At 40.8% G+C, this 21771-nt stretch overlaps 1 protein-coding gene across 2 annotated transcripts in view; it reads right to left on the bottom strand.

Annotated features, from left to right (window-relative positions):
- The window catches only part of EDIL3 (EGF like repeats and discoidin domains 3), a 270841-nt gene extending 267660 nt beyond the window's left edge, over nt 1-3181 (bottom strand). For both annotated transcript variants that reach the window (XM_066987842.1, XM_066987843.1), the window contains exon 1: nt 2483-3181. In XM_066987842.1, the coding sequence (XP_066843943.1) occupies nt 2483-2540 (58 nt within the window). In that variant the 5' untranslated portion in view covers nt 2541-3181. The remainder of the gene's footprint in view (nt 1-2482) is intronic.
- Between the last annotated feature and the right edge of the window lie 18590 nt (nt 3182-21771).

Here is a 21771-nt window from a genome sequence, read left to right as displayed (position 1 = left end):
CTGCTGCACGGTGGAACGTCAAATTTGCTCTTGTTCTGATTTGAAGAAGGAACAGAAAAAAAAGTAAATGTGAACCTTTACGGCTGTTTAGAAATAAATATAAAAGCATATCCCTCATTAAAAATGCAACTGCATCTTTCTTGCAAGCTAAGAAGTAGAAGTCACTGCACCCTTGAAGCCTAGCTTCATCATATACATGCATACAAACACATCTCTGAAGATCAGACTCCTGTTACAGTGCATGAGATTGCAAATTTGTCAGACCAGCCCCAGAGAAGATAATTCCAGTCTTCCACTGGGATGACTTTCATGTTACTGGGATGACTTTAGCCCTCTCTTGCAACCCCCTTCCCCATCCCTCTCTCCCCTTTTTTAAAGAAAAAAAAATGATTTGCTGATATACTATGTATGTGTTCCAAATGCAAAAAGCAAAAAAGGTTTTTAAGATGTGATAAATCGACTGGAATTTGATCTCCATCATTACCCTTCAGTGCTCCAACAAACAATTGGTATTTTCTATTTGAGGGCAGATTTGAAACATAGGTCTGTAATGAACCGTATAATTTAACTTTGATCTGCAGTTGGAATTTACCCCTGAAGAAAGCAAGGAAGAACTGACCACTGCACAGATGACATTACCATAGGTTTTCGTTATACATTCATTATACTCCATTATGTGAACGGACTCATCAGCAAGTAATATTCAAACAATGCACAAAAAGTTTTGCACCGTTCAAAAACTGCTCTATAAAGAGTTTGTTAGTTACAGTGCTTAGAGTCTACATAAATTGAGAAGACCTATTAAAAGTAAACATTATGACAGCGAGCAAAATTAACCCACTATATCAGACTTGCCAAGCAGCATTTTATTCTGCTTCAGCATTAAAAAAAAAAAAAAAAAGACTGTATAATTTTCTTCTGTTCCATTTTGAAACCCAAGGACAAACCCTTAACTGAACAATCACAGCCCAAGCAGTAACAGAACAAATGGACTCTTTCTTCCTATTTCTCAGCTCTAGAAAATCTGTGAAGTTTTCTGTGCTCTGAAGTCAACTAAAAACATTGCAAAATCGTAGACTTAAATGAAAAAACATCTCAGGTGTAAACCCCGCACAGTCCTACAGAAGCCCAAGGCAAAGCCAAATGGCACGTGTAGACTTTGTGTCAGTTGCAGTGTCTTTTGCTTAAAAGACTTTAGGCATAAACTGTAGGTACAATGACATCTTGCATAAGCTATCACATGTTCGCTGCAACTGTGTTAACGTTATTGGATTTTGAGGAGCCACCGTGCTGAATAATTTAAGATCTGATAAAATATTCAATTTTACTGATACATCGGTTTCATTTTAAAATGAAAAAAAAAAAAGTGAACAGTGACGAGAGCAGGTCGCAGTCAATGAAAATACTCTTGTGAGTCCTCAGGATAACACTTGTTCTACTCAGTTTCGGGGAGGTACAACCAGGACGACAACAAGGTCTTCCTCAAACCCCCCCCCCCGAGATGTGCCTTGCCCATGGAGGGACCGCAGCAGCCCCCACCCGGAGGACGAGGCCGCGGTTCCCGGCGGCCGAAAATCCTCACCCGTGCCCTGCAGCCGGGGCTCGGGGGAGCCTCCAGGGGCTGCGGGGAGCTGCTGGGGGTCGTCCCCGGAGGATGTGGTGGCCAGGACCGGGCAGGTGAGCTCCGGCCACCCCCGGAGCCTTCCTTCCCTCTCCGCCGGTCCCCGTCCTCCCGCCCGCACCGCCGCCGGGTGAGCCCCGACAACTTTTTTTTTTTCTTTTTCTTTTAAATGCGGAGTCGGAAACCCCACTCCGCTTACAGTGAAGGCTTATTTCAAACAATGATGAAGAGAACTCGTAAAGTTATTTTTCGGGAGTTGGGGATTTTTTTTCCGAGCGCGTTGGGGGGGGGTGGGTGAGAGATGGAGAAGGCGCCGCTGATGTTTTAGACGGAGGTGCCCTAGTTAAAGAGCAGCAGGAAAAGGGGAGCCTGAGGAGAGCTGTCCAATGCTGCCGCGATGCTGAAGCCCCCCGAACGTGTTTGCAAACTGCTCCGCGGATTGCTGGACCTCCGGCTCCCCGAGCCTTCAAATTAAAATGAAGACGGCTGATTGGGGCGGTGTGGCGGGGGGGAAAGGAAGGAAAAAAAATAAATATATATATATATATATATAAAAGGTGTGGACAGCTCTGCGGGTATTGTTAAATCTTCCCAACCACTCGTCTGGGTTACATCTCAGCCCTCCCGGCACGTCTTCCCCCCGCTCATTAAGCGTAGTTGCGAAACAAAACGTGCCCGGGGAGGGCAGGCTGGCCGGTTTCTGCCTGGGTTGCGGAGCTAAGTCCGTGCAATGCCCAGCCGCGAACAAAAAGGCAGCCCGGCCGGAGGCACCCACCGCCGGCCGCGCCCGCCCGGTCCCCGCGCACTTGGGCTGAGACTTTTGGGACCCCCGACCCCGACCCCCGGCCCCCGACGGCTCACCTCGGGCGAGCGCCAGGCTCCCGCAGAGCGCCAGCCAGGCCAGCACGGCGCGGCTCATGGTCCCCTCTCCTCCTGCGGCCGCGCAGCCTCTGCCGGAGCGAGCAGCCGGCGGAGCCTCCACCTCCTCTTCTTCCTCCTCCTCCCTCCTCCTCCTCCCCCTCCTCCTCCTCGAGGCGAGGCGTGAGGTTGGGCTGGTCCCTCCTGGCTCGGCCCCGGGGCCGAGCGCAGCTCCCGATGCCGCTGCCGCCGCCCTACCCGCGGCGAGGAGGATGCCCCGCCGCGCCCGCCAGGTGCCGCCGCCGCTCCTCCTGCACCGACCGGCCGCCGGCCTCCGTCCCGCCGCTGCCTCCGCCTCCGCAGCCTCCCTCCCTCCTTCCCTCCCTCCCTGCCTGCCGCCCGCACGGCCCCCCGAGCGGCTCCGGAGGGGAGACAGGCGGGGGTGTGGGAAGGGAAAGCGTGGAGAGCAAGATAAAGGGGAGAGGGTGTCCTCCCCCCGACCCCCTCCCGCATAGCCCCCCGCACCCGCTCCAACCCCCTTGTCTCGGGAAGTTTTGGCTGGAGGGCCTGGAGGTCCCCCCTCGCCCCCTCTCCCCTTCTCGTCATCCCGCTTGGTGAAATTCGGGTGCGCCCTTCCTCCCAGCCGCTCCACGAGGTGGGGTGCCTGACCCTTACCCTGGAAATCTCTGTCCCGGGAATCGGGACAAGGGTGAAATTATGGAAACGGCACGGGGTGGGGGGCACCGAGGTCGCCTGTCAGAGCTGGGCTGGCAAAATTGGTGCTGATGGATGATTTTTTTTTTTTTTTTCCGGCCTGCTGTATGCATCTAGAAGAGTGAAATAAGTACTAATTGTCCAGCGGGAGACAAAAGGCTCTTCAGATCTTTTCTGTCCGTGATTTGCATCCCCTCTACCTGCCCTTAGAGTAAAAGAGCCCGTATTAATACTGCATTAAAAGTTAATAGAAATGCTGAGCAAGAGTAATGCACTCAACAGCATCAGCCCGCGGAGGAGCCCTTCTGCGGGCACAGCCCCGGTCCATGGCCGGGCTGTTGCATGACCAGGGGGAGAAACATCGCGAAGCTATGAGTGAGAACGACCTGTTAAGTCACCCAGTCCATTGGCTCCCATCTCACAATAGCTTCCAACTTTTCCTTTTACAAGCCCTTTGTCTGCCACTAAGTGCCAGTAAGTGGCAGGGTGACAGCCCTTCCCTAAAGCTCCGGTTTTACCTCCGAGCTTGCAAATAAATGCGTTTTTTTCTCTGACATTGGGGGTATTTCGGTTCCGACACGCAGGCCCCCAGTTCATTTTGTGCACCTCACCCCGCACCTAAACGTAAGCCGCTGCTTCGTGGTGCGCCGCAAAATTATCCAGCAGCTTAGCACAGATATAAACCGAAAAAAAAAACAAATCTCGCCTACACTAATTAAGCCCACAGTAGCAAAGGGGATATGTTAGCACGGGCTTTAGTCCAGCGCATCTCTCTGGACATGCAGTAGCTGGTGGTAGCATTCACCCAAACTTTTGCTGTCTTCGCTGCTCTTCACCTGGCAGCAGCCCACGCCTTCCTTCTGCTGCACAGACAGACTTCGCGATTACATCACTACCTCACAGCGACTTGGATTTCACTCATCAGTCTCCATGCCGGAGATCTCCATGAAGAACTACTGTCTGGGAAGAAACAATTTTTTTTTTTTTTTTTTCTCCTGGAGGGTTGCCTTTCTATCAGTACAGAGATAGCAGAAATTTAGGAAGCCTTTACAAAGCTTCTGATATTAATGCATCATATCTCCGCGACGGTGCTAATTTTGTGGCTTATCTCTGTTTTACAACCAAGAATCCAGCTGTCATAATTACAAGGCAAGCTGCACTTTAGCTGCTGTGGCAGCCCAGCATGCCTGCACCCCCAAGTGGCTGGCTTGCCTTTTTTTAAAATTTATTTATTTTTCTTGAGGGGATAATCCCGTAATGCAGCCCCTTTATTTCACCAATTAGGTAAGTCTAAAGGGCCTAACTACATTTGGTACCAGGAAGCCCTTTTTCCACTGAGAGCCTGTGACTAGCCGCTGATTAAGACGACACAGAAATAGCTTCTTCAAAGCAAGGCATTGTTTATTCAGCCAAAAGCGATGAAACAACAAAAGGCTTTTATGTTTGGTTCTTACCTAAAGTGCAATGACCTTTTGTTTTCAGATTTTCAATAAGTTTTATTCAACAAAATCTCTCTGTCTCCCTCTCTATCTCTCCAGTAGTCACTTCAGACTATCGGACTGCTCCCGCATCCTTCTTGCTGCCCGTTCAGCCGGGGTCCCCTCCAAACACTGCTCCCCACCACTTGCTCCACCAAGTCTCAGGGAGGACCCTGACTCCGGGATGCTGCAGGATCTCCCTTTCACCCAATGCTTCACTCCAGCGCAGTTGTTTTCCCTGGCATGGCGTGATGCAGTGCTCCAGCTCACTGCTGGGAGGTACAGTCTGTTCCTTCCACCCAGCTCAAGCGTAGTAGTTATTTGCATCTAGATTTTCTTAATTAAGGTTTCTGATGTGTAAAAGCCAAACCTGCTTATTGTGATAGCAACAGTTTTACTTCGAGACTCCCCATGCTATTAGGCTACAGTCCCAAGCTTCTGCTACATCACCAGTGCTGTCTTCGGGGTTGTTGAGGTTGCAGCACATCACAGTGCTCTCCACCATCTTCATCCCTGACCACCCCTGACCTGACCTCTCAGTGAAGAGGTTGACCCAGTGTCCTTCTTTGTCCTCTAATGTTCAGAAATGGTGGACTTGTGGTGTTTGTTGTATGCACCTTTCTTGAAGAAACTGTCCCACCTGTCAGTGGGAAAACCTGACTTCTGCCAACATTTATGAGCACTGTAGGTATGTAAATGTAGTTTTCATACAGGAAAACCCAGGACCTGAGACATCTTGAAGGCTATCTTTCCGTCATTTGTTTACATATCTGCAAATCCTTAATGACTTCCCAGTGGATGTAGCCACTAGGCTGAAATATGGACGAGATGGGACTAGAATGGCACCAGCTGTTGCAGTTCAAGCTGACATTCTCACCTTTGGTATGCATTTTAATGCATATGATTCTATGATATATGCAGCATATAAATATTGAATTTTTATTTTGTATTCCAATATTTTATATAATGCAAGATTTCCACCTTCTGTCATGGTTGCTCTTAATTTTCTGGAATTTACTACCAAAATGGGCTCAAAAGCTGCCAGGTATTAATCCTTATTCATCCTTTCTTCCTTTTTCTGCCACTCGGTGTATGAACACAACACACAAAGGCCTCTTTTCATTTTCCACATTGTTTCCACACTTCAGGATAATGTGTTTACTAATCACTCAGGGTCAAGAAATCTTTTACATCCAATTCATTTAACTTCTTCCATCTAAATGATTATCATTGTTTACACGGAGTTTGTCCCTAACAAGATTAGCAGATAGGAACTTTAGGAGCTATCTAAATCTGTGACATCCCGTCCTTGGGCTAAGGATTCCTGCTATCTGGGGGATTTTAAGTGGTTAGCAGAGAGACAGATGAACTATTTCCCTTACAAAGGGAAAACATAGGCTTCTTTGACCCTTGGCAATAGCTATTCCACAGCCAGTAACTTTCCCATTGCTTAGTTCATCTTCTTTTCATTATTACTTTTTTTTTTTTTTTCTGTATTATTTTCTGTCCTATCTCACATGTTTAAATTAGCCCTTTGGAGTCATGAAGCACATCAGGTAGGGAAAAAAAAAAAGATAGCCATTAGAAATGTATGCAGACATTTCATTTGCCACACTGACCTTGGATAAAAAAGCCTTCAATAAAGCAACAGCAACAACAGATTTTAATGCACAAGAGGAGTACATATTTAGCACTAGGTACATGATAGTGCTTAAGGTTTAATAACAGTGACGTAAGGTCTAATACTTGTTACACAGAAGATGAAGCAAGTAACTTCTGTCTGTGCTGCAGTCATAAAGAGGTAAGAGACTAAAAGCTTACTTCTATCATTTGCTAACCCCTTGTCAGTTTTAGAAGTCATCTAGTAAACATGAATGTAACCACTGAATTACTCTGTGACACCTTCAGGGCTTCCTGGGTACCAGCTTTGTTTAGGAGATTAGCTTTATCACTGACTCCCACCAAAGCAGTGGCCAGATTTGAGCCTTCTTAAAGCAAGAGATCAGACCAGCTCAGAGCCCTGGGTGTACAGACACAGATTATATTGCCACCTCCGTTATAATTAAGTGGCTACTAAAAGCCACTGCTGCAAACAAGCAGTAGATCTTTACATAATGTTTTTGAGTAATACATACTTTGTTCATCAGGGATTTGCCATGCACCATTCACCATAACTGGCTACTCTGATTCTGCAAGTCATTGGCATATATTTGCCTCAGAGACAAGAACAAATACTACGTCTGTCTGTCACCACCACAGCAACACTGACGGGATCATCCTGCCTCTAAAAAAAGGGAAATAGTTCATTCTTTTATCTCTTCCTAAATAGAGATTGGGCCCCCACTTCTTGAACATGAAAGGTTTCCAGTTAAGCCAACAAGAGTTTTTGTTGTGTAAAGCATGAAGGAGCCTTCTTCCCGCAAACCTTTCTGGTTCAAAAGAAGTGTCATGTACTGCTGCATCACAGGAATGGGAGAGACGCTGCTGTGTGACACAGGGATCCTCAAACTCGTTGTCAAACAAACAAAAAAATAAGAAAACTTTTTTTTTTTTTAAATATTTCTAGAAAGGATGAAACAAAATCAGTGTCGTAATTGGTTTTGATTTCCTTTCTTTTGTCTTGGAAATAAACTTCCAGTGAATACAGATGACATATTTAAGAATCTTATGGAGTGGCTAAATGTTGGAGTATGTTTTAAAATGAATCCTTTGCCACCCATAATGTGAATGTGTAATGTGCATGAGAACATAAGAGAGGAGAAGGGTGTGCTGGCTGAGGTGCAAGAGTAACCCCTGAAATTAGGTATTCCTACATTTTGTTCTACATACCCTTTTGCACACCAATGAAGTTGTGGAACTTGATGCTAATTAATTTCAGCTGAAATTATTCCCTGCCCACTTGTGAAAGGATGAAAGATAGCAATTTAGATTTACATGAATGGGGAGCAGTGGTTCTTCCAGCAGCAGTGAGGCAAGTGTAGAGGCATAACACTGATGGGTATCTTGTCTGTTCACTGCTCCTGCAGGTGCCTCATTACCAAAAGCACCTGGTGGCTCTGCTTTCTGCATGGGGAGGTGTGAATTTAACGTTAATGTCACTTAACATCTGCAGTGCAGAGGGATAACAAGACAAAGATACACGCCACTGGAGCAAGTGGCACACAGTGGGTGTTTGGATGTGGGAGCATATGGGTATGCTGCCTGAGGCCCCTTCACCCAAAAGACTGGGGGTACCCACAGCTCTTGAGGGGACATGGAGCACCCAGAGTGGCCATGACGCTGCTTAACCCCATGCTTTGTCACCTACAACAATTTATCATTTGATGCAATGCTTCTGCACTCATTGGTGAGGAGGGCTTGGCATTCTGTGCCTTCGATGGCATGCATCCTGCTTCCAGCTGCAGACATCTGCAATTAGAGGAAAACAGTCAGCAGAAAACACACACACACAAACCTATTTGATTGAATAGACCTCAGTCCTTATGAAACCAAGCTAACACACTTCCAACTTTTTGTATTTGTCTTTCTCCCTGCACTGGTGCATGATTCCTGTCTTGTCCACTTACACACTGGCTGCCATGGTAGGTTTAGATCCTACTGTAAAGACTGTGAAAGATCATGAAGATCGTGCTGCCCTGCTGTTATGGCAATTATAATCATCATCTTTAATGATAATATTAAGTTGTGTTGAATGCATATACCATTTTAAACATCTGTTTAAGAAAAAAAAGGGGCAGTTATTTGAAATCTCTACCCAAGTTTGCCCTGCCCCCAAATGTTACAGCCCATCATCATCCTGGGTCATTGCAAAAACATCTGTAAAACACAACACAGTGAGATAGGTTTGTACAAGCTGAAAGGATTCATTCTGATCCAATGTATGTTGCAGTCTTTGAAATCTGTGTTCCCTGGTGTTGCTACCACTGGATCAAATGAGGCTGAAGCTGGATTTCTGCAAAATATCCAAATGTCTGTGGTAGAAGGAATCTGATAGCGTCCAAATGCAGCTTTGTAGAGGCAAATCTAAAGTTCCTACCTTAAAGTACTTAACAACCAAGTCATTTCTTGCTTCAGAGCTACATAAATGCTGAACTTGCAATTTTGCAAAGTTAAATGTGTTTTATCAAGGTCTACATCTTCCTGTTATTTATATTAGAACTCCAAGGTCAACACAACCAATGGATTTGCTGAAAAGTTTTGTTTCAGATATCTCTGAATGATATTTTAACCTAGCAAGAATATTCTTTAACCATTTAAATGGTAAACATCACTGTGGGTGTGTAAGACTGCTTTTCCCTAAATGCTCTCTTGATCCTTCCAACAAATAAGAGTTTATTCCTCTTTTTAAAAAGTATTCTGAGAAAGAAAGAGAGATTTGGGACATAACTTTAAAAATTCTTTTGTCTTACTTTCAGCACTTTTATTGGACAGTGAGTTTTAGCAGTTCATTCACACTGTATTTCAGAACCCAGGGGAGGAACCATTAAATCACAATGAAGTATTTAATAGAGTTATGCCATCTGCATTTCCGACACTTAGCTGCAAACTGAGCCAAAGATATCGTGATTTCAAAATAGGAGAGTACTATTAGAACCAGGAGACTTTTGACACCTAATCTGTCATGGTGGGATGCATTTAAAATCAACATTGCATACACAGATTTCAGTTACAGACTTTGTGTGAAACAGTAAGACAACTAATCAAAACTTTGTATTTTTTGTTTCATCTTTTGATAAGCTGGGAACCCATCATGACATTTTGTAAACTGTCTAAGTTAGAATTTGGCAATATGAGAGATTTGGGGAATGCTTTAATGGCACTGTAGTGAACTGTCAGAGCCATCCTGTCTCAATGTATGACAACTTTTCCTTGTCACATAAAATTAATCTTAAGTGATATTTTTTTCTTTTTTTCTTTTTGAGGTAGCTCTGGAGAGGACAGATGGGTATTAGAAGTTCACCAAAGTTAAAATTCACCAAAACCACAACAGCAATGAAAAGTTGAGGAAAGGAGATGTGCTAGTTCAAGTTAAATTTTTGAAAGGTGAAATTTTTCATCTCTGGTAGAACATCTGTATGCAAGATAAAAAAGGCCATGCTGATCTAAAGAAGACACAAGATACTCTTGCTTGAGACAAGATGCTGATTTTCCTACCCATATTCCAATTCTGGCAATACAGCTGCTTCATCTAGCTTTCTGGTACATCAGTTAAATATCTTGAATATTTTCTGCTCCATGGGGGACTCCTCTTTTTCAATGCGTACTCTGGTTCTCATGGTAATCTTGAGAAAACTTCATTTTGTTTTATTTGATTTTATCTTTATTGACAGTCAAAACATATTTTCTAGCCAAAGTGGCTAAGGGTTGAAGTAACAACACATTAGAGGCTGTGCCAAAGTACAGCATCAACAATGCTTCCCTGAAGGATGCCCACCTCGAGACTGCAGCCAAAAACACAGGGCAAGAAACGAATCCAATGAGCTAGAGAATAGGTAACAAATAAAATGTTCTATCATAAAATAAGACATATCCATGCAATTCTTTTTCCTATTTGTAGCATTAATTCTTACCGGATGTTGGTTTCAGTACGAGACTTCAGTGAAGGTCTCAGAGCACCTGCAATATCACCTCTTTTGAGCTTAAAATCAGGATATCTCTTCCTGGAGCAAAAGGTTGCTGCAGTATTATTTTACCCCACTAGCAGTCAATTTAACTAATTAAAAAAAAAATAATAATAATCCATAGGTGAAAACAGAAAGAAACTCAGAAAACAAAAAGGTTTAACTATGGGCACCGAGAACAAATAAAATTTGTAGCATCATTGGTTGGTAGTTTGATGGTATTATTCAACAGAAGCCATAAAACATTGTGACTAAAAGTTTATATTACTATACACAAGTCCTAAGACATTAAAATATGTAAATGTTCACATACAATGTTTTATTTCTTCCAAGGTTTTAATATATATGCACTTTTAAATATCCTGAATTGCTATCTGAATGGTGTGTTTATCACATCAAAAACTTTGTTTAATGTCTATAATTGGGAATTTTGTCTTTTAGTTGAGAACTGTTTAAAGGATAATTTCAATCCTTCATTTTTCCCAGTCTGGAAAAACTTCCTATTGGAGAGACTTCCTTACACTTGAAGGATGTTTCTTTATTTATTTTTAAGAGAAGTCACATTCTATTAGATGGACAGAAAAGAATTGCACTTCAGTGCCAAATGTTTCTAAATTATACACATTATAATTCCTACCTCTGGCAACTAAAATCCCTAGAGATCAAAGGGGTGGCCCAATCTACTAGTCCCTCTTCCCCAGCCCCGTTAATTTGGATCAGCATATTTGGATCATGCTGTTTTTCCTTTTTTACAAGGTTGAAAAATAAACTATTTACACTGAGGTGCAACGAACCAAATAGTCATCAGAGACAGTAAAACTTGCTGTTGTACTTGATCCAGTATAAATTCCCCAGTCTGAATTTCCACAGGGAAAATTAAAGTTTTAGAAAATCTGGAGCTCAATGGCTCCAACACCTACCAGGCAGTCTCCCGTTTCACCCAAAGCCTTATTCTGTTAATCTTTTGTAGTTCCTGCTAAATTGCTCTGTCTTTAAGGTTTTTTGTTTGTGTTTGTTTGTTTGTTTGTTTTCCAGAGTCTCTCCTTATTAAAAAAGTAAAAAAGATTTTTAGTTCAAGAAAAAACAGATTTATTTTCCCCTGATCCATATTTCTTAACCCATTTTCTGTGTTGGAAATGAGATTTCTGGAAGACTATGCTCTCAAAGTCAATCCAGGATATTTATTTTGTTTTGTTTTGTTTTGTTTTGTTTTATTTTGTTTTGTTTTGTTTTGTTTTGTTTTGTTTGTTTTGTTTTGTTTTGTTTTGTTTTATTTTATTTTAATTTTTTCCTTCTAAAATAACTTCTGGAGTCTGGCTATTTGAAAGATGGATGCATGTCCCACTGCATTGGGAAAGTCCCTTGCCAATAAAGGCACTTTTGTCTCTCCATGGCAGAAAGGCATACACACAAATTAGACAGCTATCACTCACAGTGTTGACAAGATGAAGAATAATCAGAATATAGTGGTGAAGAGTCTTTTTTTTCCATTAAAATATATATATATAAATATATGGAGAATTCCCACTAAAATGGGAAGCAGAATGATCAGAGGTTTCTTTTAATTGGAAGACCACAAAAAGTAACAAGAAATATCATCAAAGACTGAGAAAATGAAAGGGAGGAGATAGATAAACTCATTTAAGAGACTAAAATGCTGTGATGTGGAGGAAAAATATTAATAAATTATTAGGTGGGGATGGCCTGAGGGTTCTGCCGTATGTCTTCTTAGAAGACGACAGAGATTATCATGGTTGGACCATCATGTAGCCATTGCAGTAGATTTTGAGAAACAAACAAACATAATGATGCTACAATATATGTAGGAAATAAGGTTAAATTAGTTTTGTTGCTTATCAAGAAACTTTCTGAAAATTACTGTTTAATACAGTTGTTTTGAAAACGTAAATATAATACACTTTGTAAATCTCTTTATTGGTTGTAAGGAAAAAAGGTAAAAACAAGTTTTTCCATTTGCTGTGATACCCAATAACAAAAGAAAAGGAGGTGTTATCCATTAGCAAAGGTTAACATTAAATACTTTGATCATTTGCAGTTAATATACATTTAGCCAGCACTTTCACAGACTAAAAATATTATGCATAAAGTTGGTGATATCAGCTATAATAAGAACAGATAGTTTTTTTGTAATAGTACAGAGGTTTGGTATTTACTGGAGTCCATAGTTAGTATTCTGACTGAACTTTGAATGCTTTTTATATTCAGTTTGCAGCTTGCTTTTCATATTATCTCTTGTTTCCATCCTCTTTAAAATGTTGCCCATTGAGCTCATTATTTTAGGATGCTAACTCATCTTTATATGTTTTTGTTTGATTCAGTGTTGCTCTTCTAAAAGGGAAAAAGTGCAGCTCTAGGAAGCTTTAACCACTTGAATGAACCAAGGAACATTTCCTGAAGCTCATTTTAACTATACTAATCAGACTAATTTGCATTATCTGAAACTTCACAAATAAGAACACAAGGCCATCATTCACAAGGAATTTCAGTTACATCAATCATTGTTACACCAAAAATGTCAGTACAAGGAGCAGTGTGGTTTACAATGAATTCGTAATGCTTTGTAATATTTAATGGCAACAGTCCAAGTAAATAAACCAAGCAGAGAATTCGCTTAACAACACCATTTAGTGAGTTGTAGTCACATGGACATTCATGACTAAGGTTTTGGAAGAGCACCTTTCATAGCATATGATATCATACACATAGCAACTACTGTCTTTGCTATCTGACAAAACATTTCCCTCCCATCTTTGATATCTTTGATATATTTCATGGTCTCCAGTATATATTGACAGAAAAAAAAAAAAAAAAAGTGTCTTTACTGAAAGGATATTTATAACATCATTAATATTTTTTTTTTCCCGTAGTGAAATTTAAAAATAGTTTCACAGTGGACTGGTAGAAACAGATGTGGGTTATTACAAACAATCAAGCAAACCAGAGCCAAAAATGAGAGATGGATATTTGGGTAACAAAAAATCAGATTTTCTTCGTGGAATTTAAACATGGGTGATTATTTTTCATTCAACAGCATGGGAGTTATCCGAAAAAATGGAGAACAAAAACCTGAATTTACCCAAGTAATATAAACTGTTTTAGTAACTCATGACATCAGTTTTCCCTACAGTCTCTCACTAAGGTAAAAACATCCTGATTAGAGAGTTTATTTTTACTAACACCTGTGATTTGCCAGCCTTTTATCTCAGTGCTATTCTTTGAAAGATATCCAGATTGACTGACCGGCTGATCGACAGCCTCTCTCCTACACGCCTGTATCTTGTCATCTCTTAATCCACGCACAAATGATCAAAACACATGGTGCTAAAATATGTGCACACAGCACTGAATCAAACTAAAAAACAATACAAGCAAACTTAATGTAGAAAACCATGGTTTGTTTCCACTGGACAATGTTGAGCATGGTTATGATTGTCTTCCCTGCACCACCACAAGGCCGCTGGCTCACTTTTACTTGTGGGATGGGGAGAGAATCAGAAAGGTAAAAGTGCAAGAATTTGTGAGCTGAGATAAACACAGTTAACTAGGTAAAGTAAAAGGTGCACAGACAAGCAAAGCAAAACAAGGAATTCATACACTGCTTCCCATCAGCTGGCAGATGTTCAGCCACTTCCAGGAAAGCAGGGCTCATCAAACGTAATAGTTTCATGGGAAGACAAATGCCATCACTCCAAATGTCACACACACCCTCTCCCCTTCCCCTCCTTCCTTCTTCTTTACCCCAGCTTTTATTTCTGCGTGTGACACCACATGGTATGGGGCATCCCTTTGGCGACTTAGGGTCAGCTGTCCTGCTTCTGTCCCCTCCCAGCTCCCTGGGCACCCCCAGCCTCCTCGCTGGCAGAGCAGAGTGAGAAGCTGAAATGTTCTTGGCTTAGTGTAAGTGCTGCTCAGCAACAACTAAACATCGGTGTGTTATCAGCACTGTTTTCATTAAAAATCCAAAACAGCATCATACAAGTCTCTACGAAGAAAATTGACTCTATCTCAGCCAAAAACAATGCAATGACATACATATAATAGATTAACAAAAGAAGACACACTTCAACATCTGCTATAAAACCATTTATCAGTGTGAAATCTTGTGTTGCCTTTGCTTTAAAACCTAAATACCTAATCAGCAGCTGCAAAACCAATGCAAACAGAATCACTTATATTCTCCTTTATTTTGTGTAGTCAATATTTTCCCTTCTTCCATGAATCAATCATAGACAGGAATTAAGTTTACAGGAAAACAAGATTAAGAAAAAACTGTTCAATAAAAACTAAATTATTCAGAAGAGGGAGGGGCAGCATGTGATAGGGGGCAACATGTGATAGATTGATCAACAGATATAGCTTTCAACATCAAATATAGGCTTTCTAAAGTTAGAACTTAATAAATTCATCAGCTCCCAAATCCCTGCACAAGAATTATTTGTGCTTTTAAACACTCTGTCTTCAACAGTATTTGGAAATACAAGATCCTCCCACAGCCACCTACAAACATCCAACAGTGCTTCAGCAGGAACACCACCAACTCAAAGAAACTTAATTACTCATTCAACAATTTTTATGGCTCACCTCAAGGACACTTGAGTACAGCTGAAGTGGCAATGGCTGTAAGTTTCTGATAGTTTATATGAAAAAAAGAAAAGAAAAAGCACAGCTTAACAACATTATTCTCCTCATGTACTCATGTACATTTTTTATTCATTCCCACTTCTGGGTTTCTATCTAGCATGTATTTCCTCCACAATACTGTTTAGAATAACAATACAAACAGCCAAAAAGCATTGTGGCTGGTGAATTAGTATTGGCGGGAAAAAAAAAATATATATATATATATATTTGCTTTCTTGAAGATGCAGCAGCCATTCTTAAAATACTTTCTAACATTTATTAAAAGTGACTTGACCTTCACTGTTGTTTTATTTACATTTGTTTAATTTTATGCAAATTGAGTTGTTTATCAAAGGGCATCTTGCATTGATTGTCTTTAGATTTTCTTAGTTTCTTGCATACAAAGACCAAATTCACAATGTTGGCTTTTGCAGCAGAGTTAAGACCTAACTGTTCCTTGTTTTCTGTGGCTAGTCTGCTCATAAGTGAAAATATAAGTAAGAAATTGAGATCGTTCCTACCAGATGCAAGACGAATCACATACCATATACTCTGTTTATGCTGCATAGCCCTTGTAAAATGCATTTAGAGGAAGTAGATATTTAAAAAATATAGTTGCTATCATTTAGCTGTTAGGTGTGTAAAAAGTCAACCTGAATAGGAAGAAAATAAGTAGCTGTGAAGTGCCTGGAAACGATCTGCGATCTACCCTGCAAAACCTTTAGAATATATCTAATATTAGGTGTTGGGAATTGTTGCACTGAGGTGTAGCAGATTCCCGTAATACCTGAAATACTCAAAATGCTGAGGCATACAGATTCCTGTGTTTCAAGCTTTTGCAGGAGTAAAGGGATTTCTGTCTGCACGACCCTTCTGCATTCCCTTGCAGGTGCTCAAGGGTAGCTCTGAAATAAAACCAATAAGAAGAATAAATGTAGATAACTTTTCTCCCTGTTTTTATCATTCAACAAAAATTACTGTTAAATGGAAATAATTCACAATATTTTAGATAATACAGATAAGTTAATGCATTTTATTATTGTTGTTGCTGTTGCTGTAGGGTTAGCAAATAAGATTTTTAAATTGTATTTATTTATTATTATTATACATATATATTTAAAGGCAGGAATACCTCTTCATAAATATTTCATAGAAGACAGAGTCTTAGGAAGTTAGCTCCCTGACTCAGTCTTTCCCTGTTCTTTCCCCAGAACAATATCATCCAATTTCCTTACAGAAAGGAAAACTACTTACTTCCTTACAGAACCAGCTTCAAGGACCACAGAACACTTTCAGGTACTACCTTAACATACAGCCATATAATTGTAGTGGGTTTAGTGGCAAGGTTTTAGAAGTGGGGGGCTGCAAGAGCAGCCTTTGTGAGTGGAATCCAGCAGCTGCCCCATGTCAGAGAGAAGCCAGCTCCAGCTGCTCCAAAAGGGACCCCCTGCTGGCCAAAGCCGAACCAATAAGCAATGTTGTTTGTGCCTCGGTGAGAGCAGATTAAAGGGAAAAAAAATGCTGCACAACAGCAGCTGGGAGAGAGAGAGGAGTGAGAAGCAGCCCTGCAGCCCCCAGGTGAGTGCAGCAGGAGGGCAGGAGGTGCTCCAGGCAGGCAGCAGCAGTTCCCCTGCGGCCTGTGGAGAGGCCCCTGGTGGAGCAGGCTGTCCCCCTGCACCCACGGGTCCCACACGGAGCAGATCTCCACGCTGCAGCCCGTGGAGGAGCCCCCGGTGGAGCAGGTGGATGTGGCCTGGAGGAGGCTGCGGCCCATGGAGAGCCCCCGCAGGAGCAGGCCCCGGGCCGGAGCTGCAGCCCGTGGAGAGGAGCCCACGCAGGAGCAGGGGGTCTGGGGGGAGCTGCCGCCCGTGGGGGACCCGTGCTGAGTCTGTTTTTCCTGTGATGATAATTGTTGAGTGATCTCCCTGTCCTTATCTCAACCCCTGAGCCCTTTCCATCATATTTTCTTCCCCTTTCCCTTTGAGGAAGGGGAGTGAGAGTGGTTGTGGTGGAGCTCAGATGCCCAGCTGGGTAAAACCACCACAATAATGCAAATATTTTAGATAATTATTTATATATGCAAGTAAATATGGTATCTTAAATACTTTCAGTTCGTTTCTCCTTCTTATTTATTTATTTATCTATTTATTATTTTTTTGGGGCTGGAGTTCTTCTGTCACAAGTTTCTAAACCTAATTCCCACCTGATTCACTGGCTATACTTGTATAAGGTTGCAAATATGAAAAGGTTCCAACTGTGTTTAGGGTAGACTGCCGATACCTGGTTCCTCTACCTCTTAATTCTCTGTGCACAGTGCACAGTCTTTCTCAAGGTGCACATGAACAGGTTGCTCCTTCCTCAGATCAGACAAACTAAGTACACTAATGTTTCATGTCTTCCGTAACTATACATATGTTATCCTCTGATCCCTCAAGAGGTCTGGAGATGCTGCCCTTCTATGTAGTCTGAACACAGTTCTCCTATCTAGTTGTTTATCATAAGACTGTCTCTAGTACAGGTGAGTGACAAAAAACAAGACAACTCTAATTCCAGAAGCTGAGTTGGTTTAATGTTTGGAAAACAAGCTGGAGACTGGTATTACCAGTGCTGAGTGTCTATGCAATGATGGTTTATGGCTCACCAAACACGTTGGGATGCTCAGAGCACTAGGGATGCATGCTCTGGTGCAGCCATGAGCCCACCTGGGCTACCCTGTGGGTGGAGAAAGAAGCAATGACCCAAGCCCTGCTCCTCTTGAGCACAGAGGTCAGCACATGTCCTCCTGGCATACAGGCAGTGCCCTCAGATATGACATACTGCATAGGGCTCCCTAAGGGATAAGATGGTCACCTCCACGCAAGTACCGTTTGTCATACTGCAGTCACTGGGTGCTGTTGTGGCAGAAACGTCCACTGCAAAGTGCAGAAGTGAAAAGTAAAGGTTAGAAGAACCTGGGCACTATGACATGCTCTCAAATCATGCTGCTCTGGACAATATAAGTGCATCCTGTGTGCATCTATTCATTTTTGTGAAGGGGGATGATATTGATTCCTTACCAGGTGAAGATCTTTGCAGTGTGATGAATACCTGGGAGAGTCTCAGAAGCTGCAGTAAAGGAAACGTGGGAATACCTTCAGAGAGATATTTATTGTAAAATTATTAGAAGGACTGGAGCAACGCAGAGGGGGAGAAGCATTGCCAGCAATGTCAAATACTGAAATGAAAGTACTGTCTAGCAAGTCACATTAAAAGGACATATATATCCATTTAATGAGAAATTAAATAACATTAATCCTCAAGTTAGTGGCTTCTTTGAAATAGGCTTAATATGTTGGGTTGAATTTAGGATGAAACTTATGAACCTTTTGTTATTGCTAGCACAGAAATATTACTACTCGGGACAATATTTTGAAATATGAAGAAAGTTTATTGTTACAAAGCTATCTGTGATCTTTGAGAGACTTTTTTTTTTTTTCAGAATAAAATCTTGACAGATTCACGCATTAGTATCAATATCTTTTCATCTGTCCAACTGTCTTAAATGTATGATTAATGTATTTTCAGTTAATGATTTCTAAGATTCTTTGTTATGTCTTGTCAAACTGTAGGCAGAATGCACACTAAACAGATTCAGAAACGTATAAACAAATAATTAAGCAATGTGTCCATTATTTGCTGAACATATGGCAGAAGAGAACACAACAATTCTTTGTTAAGTAAGTACTGTTGATAATATGGTATAAATATTCACATTTTTCTATTACTTTTTAAAATAATTGCTGAAACAAGGAAAGGATAAAATTGTTTATGTAGAAAAAAATGGATTAAAACACAATTTTTTTTGCTTTTTTCTTTCTTTCTTTTTGAGGGCCCTCTTCTAAGTTTAAAGAATAATAAGGACCAAAATGTTGTTCTGAGCTATGAAAGAGATGACACTGCTAGCACTAAAATCGTTTCCATGTCAGCTCTGGACCATTTATGTTGAGGCTTTTGCTTAGGTTCTCATAGTCCTTATGAAAGGCAGGAAAATACTTCTGGTAAATATGCTTTGGTACTTCTAAGCCATTCATCATGATTGTGCCTACACTAGATTTGGGCTGATAGTTCTTCATTAGGTTCAGTCATTCCAAAAGGTTTTGTTGCTCCCGGTAAAAAAAAAAGTATATGCAAGTAGACAAGCAAAAGGTAAAATCTTATATACTGCTTTAGATTGGCAAGCTATCCTGGGCTGTGATTATTAATCTTTGTCATTGGTCATAAAATCAAATTACAGAGAAATAAAAAAAACACCTAATTAGTTTTCTTTCAATAATTCAGCAATTATTATTTGGTAATCTCCTATTTAAACATAAAGTATATATCCCCCTAAGTTTCTTTTTGTCCAGCCTCCAGACTTCCTTTTTCTCAATGTTTGTTCTCTTAAATAGATTTTTCCTTAAAAAAAAAAAAAAAAAAAGGGAAAAAGAATGCTTTCACAGATAAATGACTTAATTTTTATGTGGGCTGAAGCAGAGCTACTTGAGCGCCTGCTGCTGTGTGTAAAATTAGCAAGTATTTGGGTATGGACAGCCAGAAATACTGAAGAAGCCATCAGGCTTTGTCCCTTTATGTCTTAGACACTCACTTTTGCCAAGATTAGTTGTATTGATGTTTCCTATTTTGTCTACTTCTTTTTCTCTCCATCCACCATGGAGGACTGAGGTGAAACTCCACTTTGCTTAACCATGCCATAAATAAAAGTACAGGATACTTACATCTCTTTATGTCTGGAGTCTTCCCTTTCCTTTCCCCTTCTCCTTTCTCGCCAAGTGAACCTTCTAACTTCACATGCTCCCATGGACCACATAAGAGATGTATGTTCTGAAGACTTTTTAGTACAGAAATCTGTTTCACATCATTTATTTTCATTAGTTTTATCATGCCATTTCATCCTTTTTTTTTTTTTTTTTTTCTACAAGTTTCCTCTGAAATACAAAGAAATGGATTCCTGTAGTGAAAATTAAAGCTTTTGACCTACTTTTTCTTACACTGGACCTGTGTTTGCCATAAAAGCAAAGAAAAACAGCAACTGCTTTTTATAAGGATACTGCTTAATCAAAAGTGAGTGTCTGGAAAACATAAGGCTGTTCACCCCATATGACAGCTTAAGCCTAAGTAACTTTCCACCCCCAAAAAAGTCTGATAAAAAGATGCAGAAAATATCTCCACACCCCAAATCAAAACAGCAGCTGAATAAAAACAAAACTCCACATATTCAAGGTCCGTCTGGACACCTACCTGGGCAGCCTGGTCTAAGGAACCTGCTTCCGCAGTGGGGTTGGACCCGGTGATCTTTTGAGGTCCCTTCCAACCCCTTCATTTCTGTGATTCTGTGTGATTCTGTGATCTTTTCAATAAATGAGAAATACTGGCACCATAGAAGACATTAAAAGATTATGGAAGCTTTTAATAGTAATTAATTAATGCAACCTGGAAGCCATTGATAAGAAAAGAAAATAGAAAAGTCTTCGTAAACTTATCTATAGAAAAACTTATCTGGTCTTTCCTATCAATGAATAATTCATTGAGAATCACATATAATTTTCTAAAACCTACAGCTCCGCCACTCAGGTTAGAAAACAATTCCACTACCACTAAAAATCCAGTGTGTTTAGATAAGTCTTGTCTTCACTGATGTCAGAATCTAATGAGGCGTTGCTTTTGCCATACAAGAAAATATAGACAGAGTACAGGCAGGAAAAGAGCCTGATCTTCTGGCTGTAATCCTATGAATATTGCTTGGCTACATATAAAAGGAGTTACTCTTTTGAGTAAAACTGTGAGGATCAGTTTCATTGAAGGATGCTTTCTGTATGTGAGGGACTTATTATTAAGAAAATTAACTTCAGGTTAGTTATAAATGCCACATATTGTGAAGTTAAATATCAAATATTTTAAAGACTGCTCTGATTCAAGCCCATGAACAAATTGCTCATTCATTTGAAAGTTCAAAATTCGGTTTGTTGTTCCTGAGATTTGGGAAGGTATCACTACATGCATTAATATTTCTAGTGATACACAGAGTATTTTCTCCTGCTGTTACTTGGTGGAGGAGGACTTTGAAACAACAGATGCTCCATCCTTTTTGAAGCTGGAATAGTCACCATGGAGCAGTTATATATATATGTACTGATTATGGTGGTTTCCAGTCATCCTGCCCTCCCGCCCCAGGAGCTTTAGAATACTTACCTGTGTCACTTGGATGGACATTACAAAAGATTTATGTCAGTACTGGATACAAAATAAAAGAATCTTATTGAGAAAGTACTACTATTATATGCTTTATATGTTTTACAGAGATACCATAAGTTAATTTTCTATTTCTTATTGAACAGAGAGAAGATATGCGAGTCTCTTCCAGCATTAATTTGCCAGTTATTTGTATTTGGATCATAATATTTTGATAATTAGAAGTAAACTACTGGAGTGGGTTATTAAAAAAAAATTAAAATAAAAATCATCCCTCTTTTCTGCCCTGACATAGTCAGTAGAAATTAGCCCTCTGATACCCCATGGTCCTGGGCCTTTTTATGTACTTTCATGCATTTTCTGCCATAGGTGTTTTTCTAACCGCTTGGCACCTCAGGTCCTGCAGAAAGTTTTGGTTTAGGGATGCTTTTTTTTCAGGTATACCTGTTGTGGCTCCTGTTTGGAGTAAGTATTTTTATACCATGACAAATGTCAGGGTATTTTGCATTTTATGCAGTACATCCCACTGTGGAGGTGCTCAAGACAGCAAGAGACCACACTAGCTCCCAAACTGAAAGAACACAACAGCACTAACACACTGTTCTACTGC

Source organism: Anser cygnoides, chromosome Z (assembly GCF_040182565.1).
Source record: "Anser cygnoides isolate HZ-2024a breed goose chromosome Z, Taihu_goose_T2T_genome, whole genome shotgun sequence".
Lineage (NCBI taxonomy): Eukaryota > Metazoa > Chordata > Aves > Anseriformes > Anatidae > Anser > Anser cygnoides.
The sequence above is the reverse complement of the archived record's forward strand: the minus strand, read 5'-3'. Positions and strand labels throughout refer to the sequence as shown.